General features: G+C 45.5%; 1 protein-coding gene across 1 annotated transcript in view; it reads right to left on the reverse strand.

Annotated features, from left to right (window-relative positions):
• KPNA1 (karyopherin subunit alpha 1) overlaps positions 1-23232 on the reverse strand; it is a 1070482-nt gene that overhangs the window by 709901 nt on the left and 337349 nt on the right. The window contains exon 4 of the mRNA XM_069635818.1: positions 1475-1574. Within this exon, the coding sequence (XP_069491919.1) occupies positions 1475-1574 (100 nt within the window). The remainder of the gene's footprint in view (positions 1-1474; positions 1575-23232) is intronic.

Raw genomic sequence — 23232 nt, forward strand, 5'->3', positions numbered from 1 at the left:
CTCCCACGTGCCCCTCCCTCCACCCGGGGCGTGACAGCTATTTGCACCCCAGGGTTCCTTTTCCATTTTATGCCACGGGTGCGGGTGGTAATTGCACCCGGGAAAGGCAGATTGTGATTGGCCAATCTGTCTTTCCCGGGTGCGGGCGGTAATTGCACCCGGGAAAGGCAGATTGTGATTGGCCAATCTGTCTTTCCTGGGTGTGAATATTCACTCAACCGAGAGCACCCCAACAGGATGCAATAGACAGCCAAGGATTTAGACTGGTCCAAACCATAGAGCCATTTTAAACCTACCTCGTGGTTGCTGCAACAAAGAAAGCCCCAATAATTGCAGAGAAAGACGGCAAAAAAATACATTGTTACCCCAACAGTTACCAATCGGCTAAAATGGTTTCCACCCTTGGCGAAGTCAAAAGCAGCTAACAGCTGCCACCAACCGACTACCTAAAACCAATGAAGGGGGAATCTCATCACCCTTGGACACCAATCTGCTTATTGCGAGGCACCCCTGGGACTGGGAGCCTTATTGGTGACCCATGAACATACGCCTTAAGTTAAGGAAAAAGGGTTGCAGTGGGACAGAAATTCAGAAGTCCTGCTGACCACCAAAAATAGGTCTGTGATTAAACAGCTATATTGGTGGTGGGGGAACGGGAACTAAAAGATTATGGGTGATATCCAAAATAGGAATTCTACTGCCTTTGTGAGCTCTGAGCCAAAGCGTAATTAGGCTAACTGAAAAACATTGCCATTGCAGCCTGAACACAAACACTAAGTACACTAATTGCAGTTGCTTTATCACAGAACTTAATCAATAGAAAGTCACCTTGTTCCTTTTCAAGGAGCAATTGGCTACCAGTGTAGAAAAATGGCTACACTGCAGGGCAGCACATCGAAATGTAAACAGCAGGCAACTAACTAAAACTAAGACAAACTGGGTAAGAAAAATAACCAAGGAAGTTGAGGGGCATTTTTCAAGTAGCCATGCCTTGGGTAGCCATACGGGTTATCAAATCAGCATGTAAAAATACATTTTGGCCCCAGTGATGTTTGGATTATATATTGATGAGGAGAAAAGAATGATTCAGAACCTTAAAAAGCCAGCAAAACAAGCTATGGGGCTTACCCAGAGTAGTGAGGGTATTTTCTGAATGAGCAACGTCGCTTAAGAAATAAGAAATGTCCCTGATGAAGTCTTTGCAGGTATTCACAAGTTCTTTAAGTCATAACATAATGGTTATGTTTTTATTTTGTTTGCATAAAGGCTGTGTGAATGTATACATTATGAGAGATATATAGGTGAGGTTAGAACCATCTAGAAACTATTTTTTATAATTTAGCCAAATTGCATATATTCCTGTTTGGTAATAGGGGCAGCCCTTTACTGGGTATAAAATGGGCCAACAAATGAGCAATAAAAGCATCTCGTCCCTAAAGACGAGACACGTTTGTTCCATCCTTGCACCTCTCACCTTTAGATAACAACTTTCGAAATTTCTGTGTGGCTGACAGCTGCTGCTCTGGGTTATTGGAGAAAATCATCTCAATCATATCAGCAGTGATGGTGCCAATCTGCAGGAGAAAGAGACAAGAGTACTTCAACAGATGTGGATTCCCATTCCAGAACCTAGAAAGTGAGATAGTACTATAAATGCCTACACAGTACATCACTCTTGGCACAAACTCCTGCATGCCACAATGTGACAGCATGATTCAACTACTCCCTCTAAATCCCCAAAGAGCGGTGTGCTGCATAAATCCATGGAGAAGACATCTCAAAAGGAGCCCTATTGCCATCCAGTGATTGAAGTTTGTTTGAACAGAAAACTTGGGTCATTGAATAAAATTTTAAAAAGCATTACATTGGACCTTGAATGCATTTACTAGTTCAATAAATTTTAAGAATATCAAAACTGAAATTCAGCTTAAAATATCTTCAATTTGTAATGTTCACAGAAATTGTGCAAACCAAAGTCACAGCTACGACATTACGAGCACATCTCAATGTCACTCTACACTGCTTCGACTTTACAGAAAGTACAGGTTGCATTTATACAAACATAACTAGATTACACATTCTGAGCCAGTAGGGATACCTGGATAACCTGTCTCAGCCCACATTATGGTTATCCTCAGACACAAAAGACAGTCCCTGGCAATAGCCTTGTTGTGTCGCCCACACAGCATGCCTGGCATTGAAATCGGGCAGATTCTCTCTCAAGTTCAAAGTCTCTGGTTTGAATTTTGACGTTTATAGAAAATGTAAAACTACCTGCAATTATACCTATGAGATACTGGTGATCGGAACAGCCTCTTTGAGGAGTCCTTTACATATTAATGATATAGTAGTGATTACATTAAGCTGGATGGTGCTGGTGGAAGAAGTTGCAACAGTAAACACAGACAGCACAAGACTGACATGAACACATTAGTATTTACAGATGAATACAGATAAGCAATGCAGAGTTTGGGGCCAATTGGTGGGCCGGGTCTACCTCCTTGGGAAGAGGGTTTTTAAAACAGATTCCAACGCCAGTCCCTTTGGAATGTACTAAATTTCAGGAGCTGAAAAGTTCCAGGGGCGGGAAGGAGAGTGCAATAGAAAACTGGGAGGCAACTCAAGGTGAATGATCAGGCTGAGGAGCTATTGAGTAAGGAAATGAGAAGTGGGAGACAGATTATAATAGATAAGGACAGTGATGGCTAGTTTATGGATGGATTTTAACAGCGGAAGGAGAGATGTGACTAGGAAACAATTTTGCATGTGTAGCAATGCACCATGAAGGCAGCATGCAGGGGTGGACAAAGACCATGGTAAGTTGTAGAGGATATGAATAGCAAAGGTCAAAACCTTGGTTGGGATGAGCAACGTATGGGACAGAGGAGGCAGTCTCAAGAGGACACTCTAGCAGTAATTCAGGGTTGCCCGAGACTCCAAAAGCAAGTGGTCCTCCTAGAACCCAGGTGGTTTTGTCCCAGAACAGTTTAGTAGGTAATACTGACTCATACATACATACATTTTAAAATATGATAGAAAAGAGGACTCAGACAGATAGGCAGGTAACCATATACAAGGAGAAGACATTTTCAGGCAGCCTAACCGTGTGTCCCAAAACATTGCAGAGCAAGTTTGGTTAAAGAAGGAAAAAAACATTGTGGTGCATAATCTTGCTGTTACTTCACTGGCGGCATTGTAGGCTTAGAGAACAAGTAGGGAAGATGTTTTGTATGGACAATTCCTCAAAGGCAGCAATGCCAAATTATCAAGCATGGACAACTCAAACAATTGCTGGAACTGTTCTGGGAATCTCACTGTAGGTCCACCGAAGTTCCAGTGTAAAATTGAAAATTACTTCCCATTAGGGTAAAACCACAACATTTGGTGGGGAACCGGTTAGGTAATCCGTACAGGTTTAAGGAACATTAGCCTGTCTCCGATTCTTTTAATGTGAGGTTTGTTTTTGGATAATTAGCAGGCCTTCGACTGTGCCATTGGTAGCAGTGGCTGACACGGTCTTGGGACACCCATCTGGCTTTTTGGTCGAGATTGGTTCGTTCTTCATACCGATACAGTACTCCATGCCTATTTGACTATTTGTGATTTGTAGGAACAATATAGTGCAGTGCAAACATCCCATAGTTCCAACAGTTAACTGCAGACACGAAGTGGGTCATTGTAGGGGTTTACAGATGAACTGCACAAGGAAGCTCGCCCAACTGGTCTTTGCTGGGTTTGATCAAATAGTAATACACATTGATATTCATTTACAAAAAATGAAGAGGCGAAATGCAAGACCATTCTAGTGTCTACCTCTCCTCAGCAGGTCCCTGACATGAGAAAGGATTTGTAGGCTTTCCAAATTCCGGATGTTTCTAGTTATTGGGGTACAAACGGAGATTGGAGACAGGCAATGACCTCCAGGAAACAGTATGCTGTAGAAGGGTAGGATGTTATCCATGAAGTGTCTGTTTTGCAGAGTTTAGATAAATTGAAGAAATATTAGCTTATTTTAAAACTTTAGGTTGATGCTGCCCACAGATGGATGGGAAATGTTCGACTCCAAGGTCAATGTGGGTGTATAAAGAACCATAAAACTATCTTTTGTTTTAATTTCAACACCAATTTTTCAAAATTGGCATTACTTGGCGATGGAAGCTTAACACGAATAATCAAATGGAACCCACTCAGTGATCATATGTTTTTCCTTTTGCACTTGGAGGGTCTGAAGTAATCAATGAGGTCTGTGGAACAATTGTCTTTTGCTAATGTGTCAAATGTCCCCGCTGGTCACTGAATTTCAGCATGTGTTTCAGAAACCAACGAATCCGGTAACCCAACCTCATAATTGAGCAATGGATTCAGAAACTGAATTTGAGTTAATTTTGTCAGATTGAGACATTATTGGATTCAAGAAAGGCATCAATAGTTACACCACCAAGAGTCTCTTTAGAATGGATTGGCAGGCCCAAAGTAGTCCATTTGTTTTATTGTGCGGTCACAAAGATAAGATGTGCAACCCTGTGTGGATGATTGAGGGTTGAAACAATGCGACCATGGACCGTAGCCTTATGGTTGTGGATTAGTCATCATTTTCAAATTTGTAAATGTTGCAAAAACATTGACCATTTTGGATTTATTGTGGGTTTATCACCTGCTATGGGGCAAGGTTTAGTAATAAGTGGAAGGCCACTTATACCCTTCAGCCATTCTGAATATGAGGTCATGTACTTTGGGTTGTGCAATGTCATAGCCCATTCATTAAATATTGATGGATTTAGTATTTGTCAGATATTCTGAACAATTTGTGATCAACTATTTTAACAACATTTTGATTTAGAAGCGATTCTAACCTTATAGAGAAATCAAGGCCCAGCTGTCTGTGCTGATTAGCTACATCCATAAATGGTCTTCTAACGATTCAAGAAGCGAGATCTCTTGGTGACCTGTGTGGTGACACCGAACAATGATACAAGCAAAGCATTTTGGGACAGGGTTAAACCGCCTTTTTTATTCAATGATATTCTTAGGATAGAGTTTGGTAAAACACCTGTACCTAAAAAAACAAGGAAATTGAATAGCTATGGAAAATGTGTCAGGGATTTGTGTTAGGGAGAATTCTCATTCTATGGCTAATTTCCCTTACCTATAGAGTCCCCTAGCAGCTTTGCTGGGTTTGAAGGGTTTGTTTTTTTCTCCTGCTAAGAGTGAGACTTTTTCCCACTCTTAGGCATATTTGCTGTGTGTGTGTTCTAGGCTGTTTTCTGTGTTTAATGTCTATGGGGTTTCTCACCCTCATAGGAACCATCTTTATCCACATGTGTTAAACAGCACACTCCGTGCAGTGACACCAGGGTGTCGTAGCGACCCCCAAACATAGACTCCATACCCTGGGACTGACTACTGTCTCCCAGGGCATGAAAAGTCCTCATTGACTTTACTAGTCACTCGTTATGAACAAAACCAGTACAACCCATCTTACTATGGAGGTACTGGGAAGGGTTAATAGTTTTTCCCTTACGTTCATTTTCGAGAGGGTACCGTACAGACCCTCTCTCAAAGGTTTCTGGCTGGTGGCAGTGGTTACTACCAAAAACATTCGACCCGGAATATTTCCCTATGGGATTTTTCCCATTTTTCGAGGCTACCACAATTACTGACAGCCTCCAACATACCGCCGGTTTATTTTTATATTAACTTTACTCCGGTTGTATATTTCTCGTGTCTTTCTCTAGGATCCTAACCCAGGTCAGGGATCCTTTGTTCGTCCTTTTGGCGGGCTTCTGCCAAGAAGCCCTCCTTTCGGCGCCACTGAGTCTGGGGTGGACCCATTGTGGGGGAGGGGGAGTAGAACCCCTGGACAGGGTTGCTTCAGCAACCCATGTCACACTCTGCCCGGATAGGCTAGAGGGTCTCACGCCAGGATGACCACTCCACTGTGTGAGTGACAGCTAGGCTGTATGAATGGGGATCTTTTGCAGAAAAGCAGGGTCCTGAGAACTGGAAGAGCAAGACGTCGCCACTGGAACGAAGAAGCCGAAGAGGAGAGAAGCCAAATACATCTGCACCAACTGAACCACTGGTGAAGCCCTGTTGCAGCGTCTCACCACTATTCTCCACACAACGAGAGAAGATCTTCACCTGCAAGAGCCTTCTTCCCTTGAGCTGGTGGGGCCAACCAGTTTTGCAATCGCCTTCCAGGACCTGCCTTGGTCGAATCACCAGTGCCCTGCACTCGGAGACCGGATAGCCAGGCACCCGTCCACCCAGACCGCGATCTAAAGGAGACTACCTTTTATTTCGTTTGGCAGCACCACCGCGGCTGGTTTCATCCCTGGGCAGTGCAGTAACTCGAACCTTCCTCCACGACGAGAGTCTCTTCCTTGTTTATACTTTTCTTGACTGATTCCAACTTGCTTTATTAACTGTGATTAATGTGTTGAACTAGAAGCGTGTAAAATAAATATATCTATTCTTGTTAATACAAAGCTTTGGTCAGTGTTTCCTTGTGCCATAGTACTGTAGTCCTATTGTGTAAACCCTGAATACTGCTCATCTCCCTCTTGAGAGAAGTCTGACTGCTTAGCCACAGCTACCAACTAAATCTTTGTGGTACGGACTGATACCAAAGGGGATTTATTGCTCATACCTGTAGTCTTAATCTTCTGTAGTGCTCCCCAAGGGAACTGCACAGGATTCTGCCTAACAATGTGATAACACAAAGTGAGGGTGTGGAGGTGTTCCCAGTTTCGAACGTGAGGTTTAAATGAAAAGTCTGTGCCGGTGCCAACAGGGTTGCCCCCAAAGCTATCTAAAACAAATGTTCTAACAAGTGGGCCAACCAAAATGTTCCAAAACCAAATCTTAAGTAGTCCTGTTGGGGGCCCACTACCCCTCCAGTTTACCCTAATCTACACAAGCCAAAGTATAAAGTTCCCACCAACAAAAGATGCAACCTATAACTGCAGCGTCCAGCCCTATACTACAAAACCAACTGTAGAGGCACTCCGCTTCTCTCCCTTGTGGGTACTTCCAATGCTGAGGGTTCCCATTCGATGGGCTCTTTCCTACGTTCCTGGCGTTACTCTCACTAGTATTCCCCTTCTGCAGTTTCAAAGGTTCAATGGCTTGCTTTACAGTAGCCCTTCCACCCCAATTGTGTGGACCTCCTGGCATCCTTTCCACCAAGTATTCTTTTTCTGAAGATTCTACTGGCTTAGTTTCCACCAGTTTCTTACTTGCAATAATTCTCTGGCATGATTTCACCACATTGTAATGCTGTAAAGCTCTTTTGCTCTGGCTACCATTTCCCATAATGCACCTCCCCTGGGTTTTCTTCCCCCGCCCCAGATGCAAATTTCTTTATCAGTGCTAGAAGAATGTCCACCTTTTTCCAGGTGACATCTTCTCCTTCTCCCAGGGGCACACATGTCTAAAGCTTCTTCTGGGTTTATACTCGTCAAAGGCTCCCTTGTGTCAGCCAGCGGTGTCCTTCCCATGCAAGGAGCAGTGGTGGATAAGTCTACAAACTCCAGGTCCAAGAAGAGAAATGGCTGCCTGCAGACTTTTCTACCCATGAGGGTGTAGGTAGTGTATTTCGGATTTGCCCAGCATGGAACATCTCAATGTTCCCTGTTCTGACTGGGCCCTAGGTGATAAGGATTCACTGATCCTGTTCGATTGATGAGGATCGAAGGTGAATGGTATCCCCCCCACTGATTACACTCAAAGGGGGGGCTGTATGTGTGAATGTCCACTTGCTGGAGGTGGGCCAGGCTTTAAATAAGATTCCAAGATGATGCCAAGGCCACAAATCTCTTGTGTTGGCTTACGGCTCAGCGACATTACAAGACTGCCAACTGCCTTCCATCGTGAGTTAGTGGAATGCTGGAATATCCATTAATTAAGTGAGGAAGTGGTTGTAATTCAGCTCGAAGAAACTAGCAGGCACGTTTCCTCGGGTGAGTGAGTGTTGATGTCCTGAGGTCTTTGGCATTTCTGTGGCAGGGCAAGTGGGACACAATTACCTTTGGTTATTATCGATCTCCGACGCCGGGTGGTCTGGCCTTTACGAAGTCTGAGGAGACGAACAAAGGGAATATCACACCTATCACCATCTTGGGGCCACATCATACAAAACCCTCCAGTCCACTCCAACAAGTCAGCTAAATACACAGATTGTCATTTAATGTGATTGCACACACAATGTTTCTTAAATGAAAGACCAATGAATTTTGTATTTTTATGTAAAATGAACTGAAGGAGGAGGTTCTCAGATTTGTCCCAAAGAGACAAGTCACACCTTCGCCTTAGAGGATCAAGACTCTAGAGACTACAGCAATTTTCGCTGCAGACACTAATAGGTCAGCAGTCAAAAAGGCTCTTGAGCAGGTGGTTTTATACTCCATTTCCGTCTAGTCTAACACAAATTGAAGAATTGCATTTGTTTGCAGTTGCTGGTGCTTCGATAGCTAAACTAATGATAAAATATTTGAGTGGTGGCAGTAAAAATTGGTATGTAATGAGCACTTTTTGTAACCTCCCCAAAGGATGCAGATCAAATTCGAAGAATTTAGCACGTAAGGAATGGTGTGGAGCTGTTAAATTAAGTCATTTGAAAGAGTAGCAGCTGGTTGAAAATTGGTGCAAACTAGCTTCCTTATCAGGCTGAAAATTCTTCCTTGGATAGAGTTTGCCCAGTAATCAAGAATTTGTATAAACCATCTATGACTCACAGGCATGCAACTCATTCAGCAATGCTTATGCATGAAGAAGGCACTGGGATATTCTGGGAAATACTGGTTGAATTAAATGGCTTGATGTCTAACAAAGACTAAACAATCTGATCCTCTTCAATAAGCAGCGACAATGTTGGATTTCCGAGATTGTAGTACAGATAGAAGCATCTCTGAAACCCATGTGCCAGTACACCAAGGTCACACTGTGGCGTCAGAGAAAGTGAGGTGATAATAGACCAAGAACAGAAAACTTGAAGGGCATTGAAGAGTATCTGAGTGAAATTAATCGGCTTCAGACCCAGCTGCAGCATAGTGACTAGCACAATCCAAGTGGTAGAAGATGCACTCTGCACCATCATCAATGTAATATACAAGAGCATGGGTATTGGAATAGAATAAATCTGCCTCTTTGGCTTGATTCCAACCAAGAAGAGCACCATCAGGTATTCCCAGGTGGATACCTACAGATCGCCACCGCTAACCACCACCTTTGAGTTGCACAGGCATACATCCCCCTCACCCATGAAACTCAGACATTACCATGGAATCCTGGGATATTTCCTTGCCAGCAACAATATTCACATTCATCAATTTTCAGACGATAAAACAACTAAAGATTGCATTTCCCTGACCCAGAACAGCATGTCCAGCGCCCAACTCAAACTGAACCTAGCCAAGACTGCATTTCTTCTTCTAAATCAATAACAGTGAACATCCCCCAAATGCAGATTGGTTTGTTCGTCATAAATCTTGCCGGTTTCACCCTGCAGTTGACACCCTTGCACAAAATCTCTTTCACAGACTGCCACGTTTCCTTCAAAACATACATATCAAACAAGATTCAGATGAAATAGTATCAACTTGCGCAACAACAAACTCGGCCTACCAGACACCAGCTTCAAATCCACTGTACTGGTCCAGGCCACACTGCTCCACAACAGAATAAAACTACCTGCTAACTGACCTAACCACGATCAACCTAGCACTTTTGAGAAGGAACAATGTCTTACTTGTCCCAGGTGTTCCTTTTATGGAATCACTTCCCAAAGTTTCCTCATCTAGATGGATATTTTCCAGCGCCAGCTAACCATTGAAACTCATTAGTGGGCGTAGCTAGCAAGACAGTCGCCTCAAATGCTCAGCTTCCTCTGCTTCTGACTTGATGTCGCAGTTATACAAATGCAGACACTACGCCCCCTACCACAGACCCCAACCCCACAATTGGCAGTTGAGGGAGCTTCAGTGAAGGTACAATTTGGACCAGCAATATTCTGTGAGAAGAACAAGTTACTTACCAACTGTAACGTTCTTTCGACTGGATGTTCCTCCAACGTATTCCTCATCTTATAATATTCGTATCCTGCCAGCTTCGCTGCTTCGGGGGAAAAAAAAAATTCGGCAGAGGGCGCTGTGCACGAGGTCGAGGCGTCGATGTCACTCGACGGGCTCCGTACTGTGTCGACGTCACTATCAGTTCTGTTTTTTCGAGGAAATATTCGAGGAACGCCCAGGCATGCCTCATGACAGGCTCTTTGTGAGAGGAAAGTGTAAGTAACGTAAAGGGTACTGCAGGGTAGGATGGGAGGGGTGATGAGGAATATGTGGGAGGAACATTTAGTCGAAAGAACGTTCCAGTTGGTAAGTAACTTGTTCTTCGAATGGATTGTGTCCTCCCACGTATTCCTCATTTTATGATGGACTCCCATAGCAGTGGTAGTTTTGGAGGTGGGAGTACTAGTTATTGTTCTCATGGACGGAATGAAGTACCGCCTTGGCAAATAAACCCTCATTAGAGGAAGAAGCATCTAAGCAATAATGCTTGATGAAGGTATGCATTGATGCCCATGTTGCAGCTGAACAAATCTGCTGCAGGGACCCCTCTTCAGAGCCGCAGAAGTAGCCATTCCCCTAGTAGAGTGGGCTTGCAACCCATCCGGTGGGTCTTTTCCCGCCAATCTGTAGCATTCAATTATAGCTAGAATGATCCAGCGGGATATGGTCCGTTTTGTCACTGCTAATCCCAATTTATGGCCAGTATAACCTACAAAGAGTTGGTCATCCTGGCGCAATTTTGACATTCTTGAAATGTAAAAACTGAGAGCCTTTTTAGGGTTTAGTCTATACAATCTCTCCTATTCTTTGCCCAAATGAGGAGGAGGGTAGAAATTTGGTCATAGAATTTTTTGTAACAAGTGGAAGTCAGAAACTACTTTTGGTAAGAAAGATGGTTTGACTTTAAGAACCACTTTGTCCTTGTAAGTAGTATATGGGGTTTACATGAGAGAGCCTCTAGTTCACTAACCCTGCAGGCTGACGTTAAGGCTACAAGAAGGACAGTCTTCAATGTTAGAAGCCTCAAGGGACATGAGTGCACAGGCTCAAAAGGTATACAAGTTAGAAACGTAAGTACTAGATTTAAATCCCAAGGGATCAGAGGGCAGATGGACATGTCCAGAAGGTCCGGGTACCACGTCCTCCTGCCCCAATTCAGGGCAGTAAAGATCCTGGTTTTCCTGCGCTTTCTCAACCTCCCGATTACTTGAGAAATCACGGGGACTGGAGAAAACGCATACAGAAGTGGAAACTTCCAGTCCACCACGAACGCGTCTCCTATAGCTCCTCTCAGAGGAAATTCCCTTGAGCAGTACTGTTAGCACTTCCGGTTGACTGCAGTCGCGAACAGATCCACTGGAGGGGCTCCCCAAAGGGCGAATATCTCTAGAAGGACTTCCTGAGCTAGCTGCCACTCGTGGGATACAGTGTTCTGCCTGCTCAGAGCGTCTGCCGCCGTGTTCTGCTCTCCGGCTAGGTGAACTGCCAACAGATTCCTTCTCGTGTTGCCCAGAACCAGAGCTGCATTGCTACTCTGCACAGTGGTAGTGACCCTACACCTCCTCTTGTTTAGGTAGTACATGGCCACTGTATTGTCCGTCATTATCAGGACATTCTTTCGCTGTACAGAGGGCAGGAAGGCCTTCAGTGCTAGTCTGCCCCGCCATTCTTTCAGATGCTGAGAGATTCTGCCTCCCACCAGGGTTTTGTGTGATAAGGCCTCAGAGCGATTTGGAGGCGGCTGCAGGAGCGGCTGAGGGCAAAGATGCCGTTCCTGAGGTTGGCTTTGTAGTCTTTCCTCGTCCACCACGAGAGACATTTCTCTTAACTCTTTGAAAGGCCGGTCCTCTTCCTCTACCAAAAGAGAGGAGTAGTACCGAAAAGGACGACCCCTCCAGGAAGATGAGCCCAAATAGGGTTTCTGAGGCTGTCGCATGGAGGCGCTAAGAGATGTAGCTGCCGCTTTTGAGGTCTGTAGTTTTTCTAGGCTTCCATCAGCCTTACTACCAAACAGCCTCAAGCCATCAAAAGGCATATTGAGAAGTCTGGCCTGCACATCTGTTGCGAACCCAGACTTCCTCAACCACGCAACTCTGCGTAGCACTGTGCTTGCAGCCATGGATCTGCTGATACTATCAGCAGTATCCAGTCCAGACTGGAGACATTCCCCCATTGCCTCCTTTCCGTCTGACAATATTCAGGAGCCATTCCCTTTCCTCGCCTTCCAGAATATGTTCAGCCGCCGCCGAAAGGCAGTTCCACAGGGTATGGGTGAACCTGGCCAGGTGACATTAGTTGACTTTAGAGCCATGCTACCCCAAGTAAAAACTTTACGGGCCCAAGCATCCACCTTCTTATCCTCTCTATCCGGAGGGATAAATGGATATGCAGTCTGTCTTGAGGTTGTTGCAGCTTGAATAACCAGACTTTCTGGAGTGGGATGCCAGTTTAAATACTCCGGATCAGAACTAGAAGTTCTATACTTCTTAGGAAAATTACTTTTTACTGCAGCAATGTTGTCAGGAACTTCCCAGTTCTTTTCTAGCGTTCTCTGAAGTGCCCTATGGAAAGGGAGAACTGGATCCTTCTGGGGGCCCCGATCAAGTATGTCAGTCATATCATCCTGATCAAAAGTGGGTGAGGCTCTACCCAAGCCCATGTATTCCACCCACTCTATCCATTAAACTCCTGTACCCTGAATTTGCATGTTCTGCAGGGTCAGGTTTGCAAACTCTAGCTCAGGTGACTTATCAATGCCACTAGCGGAGTGAAGGGTGTCACACAGGTCTCATTTTCGATTCTGGATTGATTAATTCTTTGGGACCTCTCTAGTACCATATTGTACTCCAAAAGGAGAAACCTCTTCTTCAGAGCCACTTTCTTCAAATATAGAAGACATGGACTTCAAGAAGTCTGATTTTGGTAAAGGAGTATATCTCCTGTCTTGTTCTTAAGTTTTGGTCGAAGGAACCTTCAATGGTATCAAAGGAGTCTTCGAGGACACTGATGATGTCTTTGACAAAAGCGTCAAAGGCGCTTTTGGCTTCAATGTCGAAGCCGTCAGCGTTGACGAAGTCGCAAGTGTTTTCAACAACTTGTTTTTTATACGGTGTCGGGAAACACTATTCTCACAGAATCTTCAACAACCTGGCCTCGACTCGAGTTTTACAAGTTTCACCCATACTACTGGGTTTTACCACAGTAGTTCCTGACTTCCCTGTGTCGTCCGATGGAGCGACCAGGGTCTGGCTCTTTTGAGGAGGTTGAGGCCGCATTCTCTAAGACCTCCATCATCTTCCTTCTAAAATCTTACCATTTTCTTGGGGAATCCAACTTAGTCGGGCATCGTACCAATTCGGTAGATGTATCGGATAATGAAGCGGGACATCTATATCTCCTTTTAACTTTTTTTGAAGAGGAAGATGAAGAGCGCCTCGATCTACTGCAAGATCGGGAGTGTCTATGACAATCGGATTCTTTCGAATCGCTCGATTTTTTGTCTTTTAGACGAGGCCTACGAGGAGGCCTTAGAAGCTTCCCGCCCCACCGCCAGTTTACCTTTCCTCTCACGAAGGGCCTTCACCGTCATCGACTGACAGCCACAGTCGCTGGTTCGATGGTCTGAACCTAGGCACCAGAGACAAATGCGGTGAGGATCTGTGATCGACATCTTCGATCCGCAGTCGATACATTTTTTTAACCCCGTCTAGGGAGTAGAAGGGGTAGAGGAAGACGACATTTTCAGAAGAAAATTTCAAAGCGCGCCAATCTCAAGAGCGAAGCAATCGTAAAAACGGAACAGAAGCCAATGGGCGCAGCACAAGCCATTTATACTGATGGTGACCGACACGGTACGGAGCCCGTCGAGGGACATCAACGCCTCGACCTTGTGCACAGCACCCTCTGCCGGAAAAAAAATTCCGAAGCTGGCAGGATACGAATATCATAAATTGAGGAATACGGGGGAGAACACAATCCATTGGAAAGAGCATTTTTTTTATTGAAGAGGAAATTCAACACCTTTTTTCTTTTATAATGCAACTTCCCATGATCATTTTCAAATCTCTTTCTAGATTTGCTTTGTTCAGAGGAGCAGGTTGGGAAGGCGACGAGGAATCGAAGTAGAAGTCACAAGTGACATCACCAGTAAGTGTTTTTTCCATCTAATAGATTGCATTTCACTAAAAAATGTCCTTGTCTAGATAGACTTCTAAAATAATACAAGTATTTCTAGGAGGGCTGAAAGGAGACATTTCGGTCAGGCTGTTAGAATAGTTGGAAGAAAACAAGAAGGGAACTCATAACAGCAGATAGGCAAGACCTTCATTGGCTAGCAATTGAGGATAGAATCACCTTCAAGGCAATGACGATGGCACATCGCTGCCTATTTGGGCAGGCACCCGCCTATTTGAAGGAACAGATTACACACTACATGTCGGGTCGCTCTCTAAGATCCGAAGCACTGGGGCAGATAGTCTTGTCCTCCTTTCAAACGATCGAATGGCCTAGGCCGATCCTTCCCAGTGAGAGTTGCACATACATGGAATGGAATTCCGATACATTTGAGACTGGTGAACAACTATACAGCTTTCAGAAAAGCACTGAAAAAAAACATCTTCAAATAAGTGAGTCTGATTTGCAGTAACTGAGGTAGCAAACCATTGTCCCGTTCAAGTTTGTATGTACAGTTAATCCGTGCTCCTTTAGTGAAAACCCTATTCCTGAGCTTTAGAGCAGACTGACCTTAGGCTCTATGAGCAACACAGATGAACAAGTTACTTCTTACATGGAACGTTCTTTCGATGGGATGTTCCTCCGACGTATTCCTTATCTTGATAGATCATCTCCAGCTTGCTGGCCTTGGAAATTTTTATTCAGTAGAGGGCGCTGCGCGTCGACGTCCCTCGAGCCGATGCCCCTCGACAGCCTCCGTATCGGCGGCGACATCATCATGCGTATAAATAGACTCACGCAGCGTCCGTTGCTCAGTTCCGTTTTGACGTTAACAGTTGCTTTCCATGAATTGGTTATTGACCCTGAAGGAGCATAAGCTGTAACCACAAGGGAAGTTTTATTGAGGGGATGGATGGGAGGGGCGATAAGGAATACGTTGGAGAAACATCCCATCGAAAGAACGTTACCAGGTAAGAAGTAACTTGTTCTTCGAAGGGATCGTGTCCTCCGACTTATTCCTTATCTTGATAGACTCCCATAGCAGTGGTATGTAACTGGAGGTGGGAGTAAAATTGCCATGTTCCCTTCAAGAATGAACAGAGTGCAACACAGCTTTGCCAAATCTAGTCTCTTGGCTAGAGGAGAAATCCAGGTTATACATTTTTGTGAAGGTATGTGCAGAAGACCATGTGGCAGCCGCACATATGTCTCGAATCGGTACCCCTTTTTGGAGGGCCGAAGAGGCCGAGATACCCCTGGTTGAATGAGCCCTAAGATTTTGAGGAGGCTCTTTCCCTGCCAGTTTGTAACATTCCAGAATGGCCAAAATAATCCATCTGGAAATGGTCTGTTTTGTTATCGGTAATCCCAATTTGTGCCCTGAGTTACCTACGAACAGTTGGTCTGCTTGCCTAATCCTAGCAAGTCTGCTGATGTAAAAGCTCAAAGCCCGCCTTGGGTCCAGACTATGTAGTCTTTCTTCCTCTTTCCCCGGATGGGGAGGGGGATAGAATGAAGGTAAGGTAATCTTCTGAGTGATGTGGAATTCAGAAACCACTTTTGGGAGGAAATTAGGCTTCACTTGTAGGACAACTTTGTCTTTATGAAAAATTGTCACGAGGGGGTTTACAAGATAGAGCTTGTAATTCGCTCACCCTCCTAGCAGATGTCAATGCCACTAATAAGACAGTTTGAAGGGTGAGAAATCTTAGCGAACAAGAGTGGAGTGGTTCAAAAGGAGTACCCATCAGGAAATTTAAGACTGAATTTAAGTCCCATAAGGGAACTTGGAATGGTCTTGGAGGATAGACATTGGTTAATCCCTTCAGAAATTGTATTACTAAGGGTAACTTGAAATACGATGGTTCCTCTGCAGTGCACTTGAAGATCGATAGCGCCGCGAGATAGCCCTTGATAGTGCCAACCTGAAGGCCCGATATTTGCCAAATAGAGTGGAAAAGATAACACCTTTGGTGTACCACATGAAAAGGGATCCATATTCTTTTCTCTACACCAGCTGCAAAATTTGTTCCAACGGCAGCGGTATAAAGTCTTTGTTGCTGGCCTTCTGGCCGAAAGCAACAACTCCATGACGTCATCTGGGAGGTCCCAATCCTTGTATCTCAACCTTTCAGATACCAAGCGTGAAGGTTGAGGGTTGAGGGTTCTAATGTCTGGATGGAGAACCTGACCTCCCTTCTGCGAGAGAAGATTCTCCTTGAGTGGAAGACGAATTGGAGGGCAGATGGACATGTCCAGAAGGTCCGGGTACCATGTTCTCCTGGCCCAGTCCGGGGCGATTAGGATCATGGCTTTCCAGAACCTTCTCAACCTCCTGATCATTTGAGGAATGACAGGGACTGGAGGAAGTGGAAACACCCAGTCCACTATGAACGTGTCCCCTAGAGCTCCTCTCGAGGAAATCAGCTCGAACAAAACTGATCGCACTTCCTGTTGATGCTGGTGGCGAACAGATCCACTTGAGGGGTTCCCCAAAGAGTGAAGATCTGTTGAAGGACTTCCTGAGCTAGTTCCCACTCGTGAGAGACTGTGCTCTGCCTTCTCAGAGCGTCCGCCCGTCAAGTTTTTCTCTCCAGCTAAGTGAACTGCCGATAGAGCGATTCCTTCTTGGATTGCCCAAAACCAGAGCTGCATCGCCTCTCTGCACAGAGGCAGTGATCCTACGCCTCTTTTGTTGAGGTAGTGCATGGCCACTGTGTTGTCCGTCATTATCAAGACATTTTTCCCCTGTACAGATGGCAGAAAAGCCTTCAGCGCTAGTCTGATTGCTCTCAGCTCTAACAGGTTGATAAATAGTCTGGAATCCGATGGAGACCAACGACCGCTGATGGTCAAGTCGTTGGCATGGGCTCCTCACCCCGTGAGTGAGGCATCTGTGACTACTGTTATCTTCGGCCATGGTTGCCAAAACAGTTCTCCTTTCAAAATGTTCTCCTGACAGGCCCACCACTGAAGGTCTCGAGCCACCTTGTCCGGAACCTGAAGGAGATCTGTCATTCTCCCTGAGAATTGCGACCATTGAGTTCTTAGTGCCCACTGAAGAAATCTCATTCTCAGGCGAGCCTCTGGCACAAGGAAGATGCAGGATGCCATGAGGCCTAGCAACCTCAAAAAGTCGAAGGCTGGGAGACGTTGGGCATTTTGAAACTTGGTGACCATCTGCAGAATATCTTGAGCCCTCACCTCTGGTGGCGAGGCTTTTCCCAGGGAAGTGTCCAGCCCCGCTCCAATGAACTGGAGTCTCTGTGATGGTATCATCTGGGACTTCTTTAAATTGAGGGAGAAACCCAGTTTGCGAAGGAAGTGGCAGACATAATCTAGCTGGATCTGAGCTTGTTCCGGAGATACAGATCTGATCAGCCAATCGTCCAGGTAGGGGTAGACGTGAATCCCTTCCCTCCTTAGACTTGCGGCCACTACAGACATTAGCTTTGGAAAGACCCTCGGGTGGAGGTCAGCCCAAATGGCAGAACTCGAAATTGATAATGAGAGCCGCCAATTGCGAACCTCAGGTATTTCCTGTGTTTGAGATGGATTGGCACATGGAACTAAGCATCCTGAAGGTCCAGAGATACCAGCCAGTCCTGGAGCCGGAGGGCCTGAAGGATCTGAGATAGAGTTACCATCTTGAACTTGACCATCCAGAGGAACTTGTTCAATTCTCGTAAGTCCAAGATAGCACAGTCCTCCGTCCTTCGGTATTAGGAAGTAGGAGGGGGGGGGTCGGGGGGTGGGAGTACCAGCCCTTGTTCCTCTCCGCTACAGGTACCGGTTCTATGGCACCTTTCTCCAGCAGGTCTACAATTTCCTGCAAGAGGAGCGGATCTGGAACTTTCAGAGAGCTGTTCCCTGGTGGAGGACTCTGAGGAATGCGTAGAAAAGGCAGGCAGTAACCTTGGGCAACTGTCTCCAATGCCCAAGCATCTGACATATAGCCTGCCATTCCGTCAGATGTTGTTAGCCTGCCCCCTACTGGTGTCTTGTGAGGAGAGTCCTCAGAGTGATTTAGAGGTGGCTGATGCAGATGCCGAGGGTAAAGAGGCACCTGCTGCTGCGGATTTTGTATTTTTACCCCGTTCACCTCGGGTGAATCTTTTTTGACCTCTTTGAACAGACTGTTCTCTGCCTTTTCCGAATGTGGAATAAAAGCTAAAGGACTTACCTCTTCAGGAGGTTCCTGAGGGGCGATATGGCGTTTGACGGATTGCAGCTCGCAGGGACTTTGCTGCTGCTTTGGATGTCTAACTTTTCTAGGCTGTCATCTGCCTTCTTACCAAACAAAGAAGAGCCGTCAAAGGGCATATTTAAAAGTTTGGCTTGTACATCTGAACCAAACCCAGACTTTCACAACCACGCAAATCTGCGGGTTGTAGTACTTGCCGCCATGGCCCTACTGATACTGTCAGCAGAATCAAAGCCAGTTTGAAGGGATTCACACATTGCGTTTTTACCATCCTTAATGATGTTTAGAAACGCTTCCCTTTCTTCTACCTCTGGGAGGCAGTCGGCCGCTGATGAAGCACACTTCCAAAGTGTATGGCTGAACCTTGCAAGCGTACAAGTAGCGTTAATAGATTTCAACGCCATGCTACATGCAGAAAAGACTTTTAGCCATAGAGTCATATCTTTTGTCATCCCTGTCCTGTGAAACAGTAGGGTATGCCGATCTACTGCCTGATGCAGTTGCTGCTTGAACAACCAGACTCTCTGGAGTTGGCTGTTTAGACAAAAAATCAGGGTCAGTAGCAGATACCCTATATTTGGCTGATAACTTCTTGTTAACCGCCGGGATAACCTCAGGAGTTTCCCAGTTAGCCAGTATTTTTCTTTGTAATGCAGCGTGAAATGGAACCACAGGATCCTCCTGTGGGCCTTTAAATAAAATGTCAGTAAGGTCATCCTGTTGGAATGCAGGTGAAGGTGTAGACCAACCCATGAATTCTATAATCCTTGCCATTAAAATTCTGTAAGGGGTCTCGGCATGTTCTCCTGGATCTGGTTTGGCAAATTCTATTTCTGGGGAAGTATCTAACCCACTTGCCTCATGTAAGGATTCTCGAAGGTCCTTTAACCGATTTTCCTCAGAGGTATCAGGTGTTGTAGTTCTCTGCAACCCAAAGGGTCTTTCTTGATCCGAATCCTCCCCTTCTTCATAAATTGAAGACCAAGGTCTGAAATAATCAGACCTTGGAAATGGCTTAAATCCCATTTCAAGAGCAGAAGGGGCCAAATTTGTTGGAATTGGTTGAGAAAACGTCGTCGTCGTTGAGGACATTAAAGGCTTCGAAGACACCGAAAAAGGCGTCGATAAGATCGGAAGAGGCCTCGAAGAGCTCGAGAGGAACGGAATCCTACTCGAGGTTGTTGATGACATTCTCATAGTCGTGATAGAGGTCCTGGGTATGACTACTGGCTGTAAGGTAGTGACGGCCGTGGGTTTGTTCTTTTTCGGCGTCGAAGATGGCGTCGATTCGATCGACCTATGCGTCGATGAGCCCTTCGATAATGGCGTCGATGACGCAGATTTGTGCGTCGAAGGCACGGTGCCTTTGCTCGAGGGTTTGTGACGCTCTCGAGTAGTTTCTTTCGCCGGGTGCAACGACTCGCGGAGTTTCGATTTTTTGGGTCTTTTACCTAGGTATCACCCTCAGCTGTCTTCGAGGGGGTCGAGGCTGCTTTCTCGAAGACGCCAAGCATCCTTTTACGGAATTCCTCCCACTCAGCCTGAGAGCTATGTTTTGTGGGGCAGGTGACTCTTTCCGGGGAAAGAAAAGAGGAGGAAGGGGATCTTCGACGTCTCTTACTCGAATGCTTGGATCTCGAAGAGTGGTGGGAACTGCTTCAAGACCTAGAACGAGAATGTTTCCTGTGTTGGCGAGGAGACGAATGTCTCGACTGCCGAGGAAACTTTCGAAGGAGTTTTAACTGTCTTACCTCTCTCACGCTTCCCCCTTACGCTCCTTCAAGGCTTTCGCCGTCATGGACATGCAGTCCTCGCACTCCGAACATTGGTGCTCCGATCCCAGGCACCACAAACAGATCCTGTGAGGATCTGTCAACATTTTCTTTCCACAGTCTCGACATTTTTTGAAGCCGGACCGTGGAGTCGTCGGTTCGGATGAGTAAGCCATCGAGTAAGAGTTGGTATTCGAGGAATAATGAATATATCTGACTAACGAACTGAGCAACGCGATTCCAAGACCCACGAAGCGCGGAAAAACGGAACTGAGCACCGGACGCTGCGCAAGTCTATTTATACGCATGACGACGTCGGCACCGATACGGAGGCTGTCGAAGGACATCGGCTCGAGGGACGTCGACACGCAGCGCCCTCTACTGAAAAAAAAATTCCGAGGCCAGCAAGCTGGAGATGATCTATCAAGATAAGCAATACGTCGGAGGACACAATCCCTTCGAATATCTGTGCAGCAAACGTTACCTTGTACCAGGGAACACAATATGCCTCCACGCACTTATTTGCCCTGCTCCCCGACAGTAAATTGTCAGTAGGACAGGGAAATATGCAAAGCTGTTGCCGTCATAATACCATCTACGTAGAAAGGTCATTAACCCTATGGATCCTATCATACGAGGGGGCTGGATAAGCGTTTCATATGTGATTCTAAACATATATATGTGTACGATTTTGACAACTCCAGGCTCTCTCACGCCACAGTGTTTGTACGCTGGCATAGTGGGGCGCTGAGACCCAGTCGTAACTATAAATAACTTTGTTGTTTGACCTTGTGACTGGCTATTTCCATTTCTTTGCAATAAGCCTCATGTATTGGTCTTTCACCTTGTCATAACAGTCTTCAATACAGAGCGCAATCCACTGACATGCTCGGCTTTGTCACAGCCCATCTCATTCGTGGCTGAGAAAAGGATATGAAAAGATCATCCTTACAAAATCGGGCTGTCCTGGGACACGTAAAAACACATGGCCCTCTTGGGGCCCAATTTGTGAAAACTACTCTCCATAGAAGAATTGGGTGGTTGATTTTGGCTGAACCTCAAACACTTATGTTTAAGAAAAAATGTACCTACTTGAATTGTACCCATGTCCTTCAAGAAGAGCAATAATGGGGGCTTGCATGACAAATTATGCAACTCGCTAACAGGTTTTTGCCAATTTAAATGCCACCCGAAAAGCAATGTTTAATGTCAGGAGCAGCAGACACCATGAGTGCATGGGCTCAAACGGGAAGCTAAAGAATATAAAAAATAAAAAAAATAAAAATTCTGTTCTAAGGAACGGCAAACAGAGTCTGGTGGAAGATGTTTGACAATACTTTCAAAAATGGAACAACCAAAGACACATTAAACAAGAAACCTTGCTCCAAGAGCCCCTCTTCAAGATGGAAATGGCAGCAAAAATAGCCTTTCAACGTCCCTAACTAAGTTCCCGACTAGCCCAAGACAAAAGGAATTGTAAACCAAACAAATAGAGATGAAACATGACACTGGGTTTTCACTTCGGCACAATTCCTCGATTTTCCTACCATTGCACAAATATATAGACCTTGTAGCAGGCCTGCGGGCCAACAGCAATACATCGATTACCTCATCGTTGAGTATCCAGCCATCGGATCTCATCTTCTCTATAGACGCACATGAAGGCCGTCAAAAGTCCGGTTTGGGCACACGACCTGCACCCCTGTATGGAACAGCAGGCCCCACCCTCAGAGGAATGCACAGAGGAGGGCACATTGTCATCTCAAAAAGAACCAGGTACCATGTCCTCGGATATCCATCTGGGGTGATCAAAGTCATGCAACACCTGAACCATCTCGGCTCTCAAGAACTAAAGGGATGACAGGAAACGACAAATGCATAGTGGAGCCCATCGGTCAACTCCACAAAATGGCTGTCCCCTAATCCATCCCTCAAACAGAAAAGCCTGCACTGTTACCTGTAACTACATTTCTCCAGCATTGGTATCTTTCATGGATTCACATGCTGTGAACATTCCCATTCAGGCTGGGAAGCCCCGGTAACTTTCATATAGTAGCTTTCCTATGGAAAAAACGGACACCTTGAGTGTCCCATCAACGTTGTTATGGGTGCTTTTGGCAGCACCAATGGGACATAGACCGTATAGCTCCGCCCGAGCAGCTCCCCCTCAGATTTGAACCTCTCCAAATGGAGGATTTACTAAAGAAGGATGTTTGCCTGAGGGGGAGGGTGCATGTGAATCCATGAAAGATAGCAACGCTGCAGAAGGACAAGTTAGTTACTTACCAACTATAACGTTCTTTCGACTGGATGTTCCTCCCACGTATTCCTCATCTTATCTTATAATTAGTTATCGTCAGCTTTGCGGCTTCGGAATTTTTTTTATTTAATTTTTTTTTCGGAAGAGGGTGCTGTGCTCGAGGTCATGGCGTTGATTGTCCCTCGACCGTCTCCGTACCTTGTCAACGTCACTGATGGTATAAATAGCTCGTGCCGCGCCTGTTGCTTCAGTTCTGTTTTTTCGATGAAATATTGGAGGAACACCCAGGCGTGCCATGACTGATGCACTCTTCGTGAGAGGAAAGTGTAAGAAAACGCAAACTGTACTACGTGGTAGGTTGGGAGGGAAGAAGAGGAATACGTGGGAGGAACATCCAGTCGAAAGAACGTTACAGTTGCTAAGTAACTCGTTCTTCGAATGGATTATGTCCTCCCACGTATTCCTCATCTTATGATAGACTCCCATGGCAGTGGCAATTTTGGAGGTGGGAGTACTAGATACTGTTTTTATGGACGGAATGAAGTATCGCCTTGGCAAGTAACCCCTCATTGGAGGAGGAAGCATCTAAGCAATAATGCTTGATGAAAGTATGCATCGATTTCCATGTTGCAGCTAAACAAATAAATGCTGCAGGAGCTCCCCGCTTCAGAGCCGCAGAAGTAGCCATTCCCCTGGTAGAATGGGCTCGCAGCCCATCTGGAGGGTCCTTTCCCACCAATCTGTAGCATTCAA

This window comes from Ambystoma mexicanum, chromosome 7p (genome assembly GCF_040938575.1).
Source record: "Ambystoma mexicanum isolate Mex_15411 chromosome 7p, UKY_AmexF1_1, whole genome shotgun sequence".
NCBI classification, from domain to species: Eukaryota; Metazoa; Chordata; class Amphibia; order Caudata; family Ambystomatidae; genus Ambystoma; species Ambystoma mexicanum.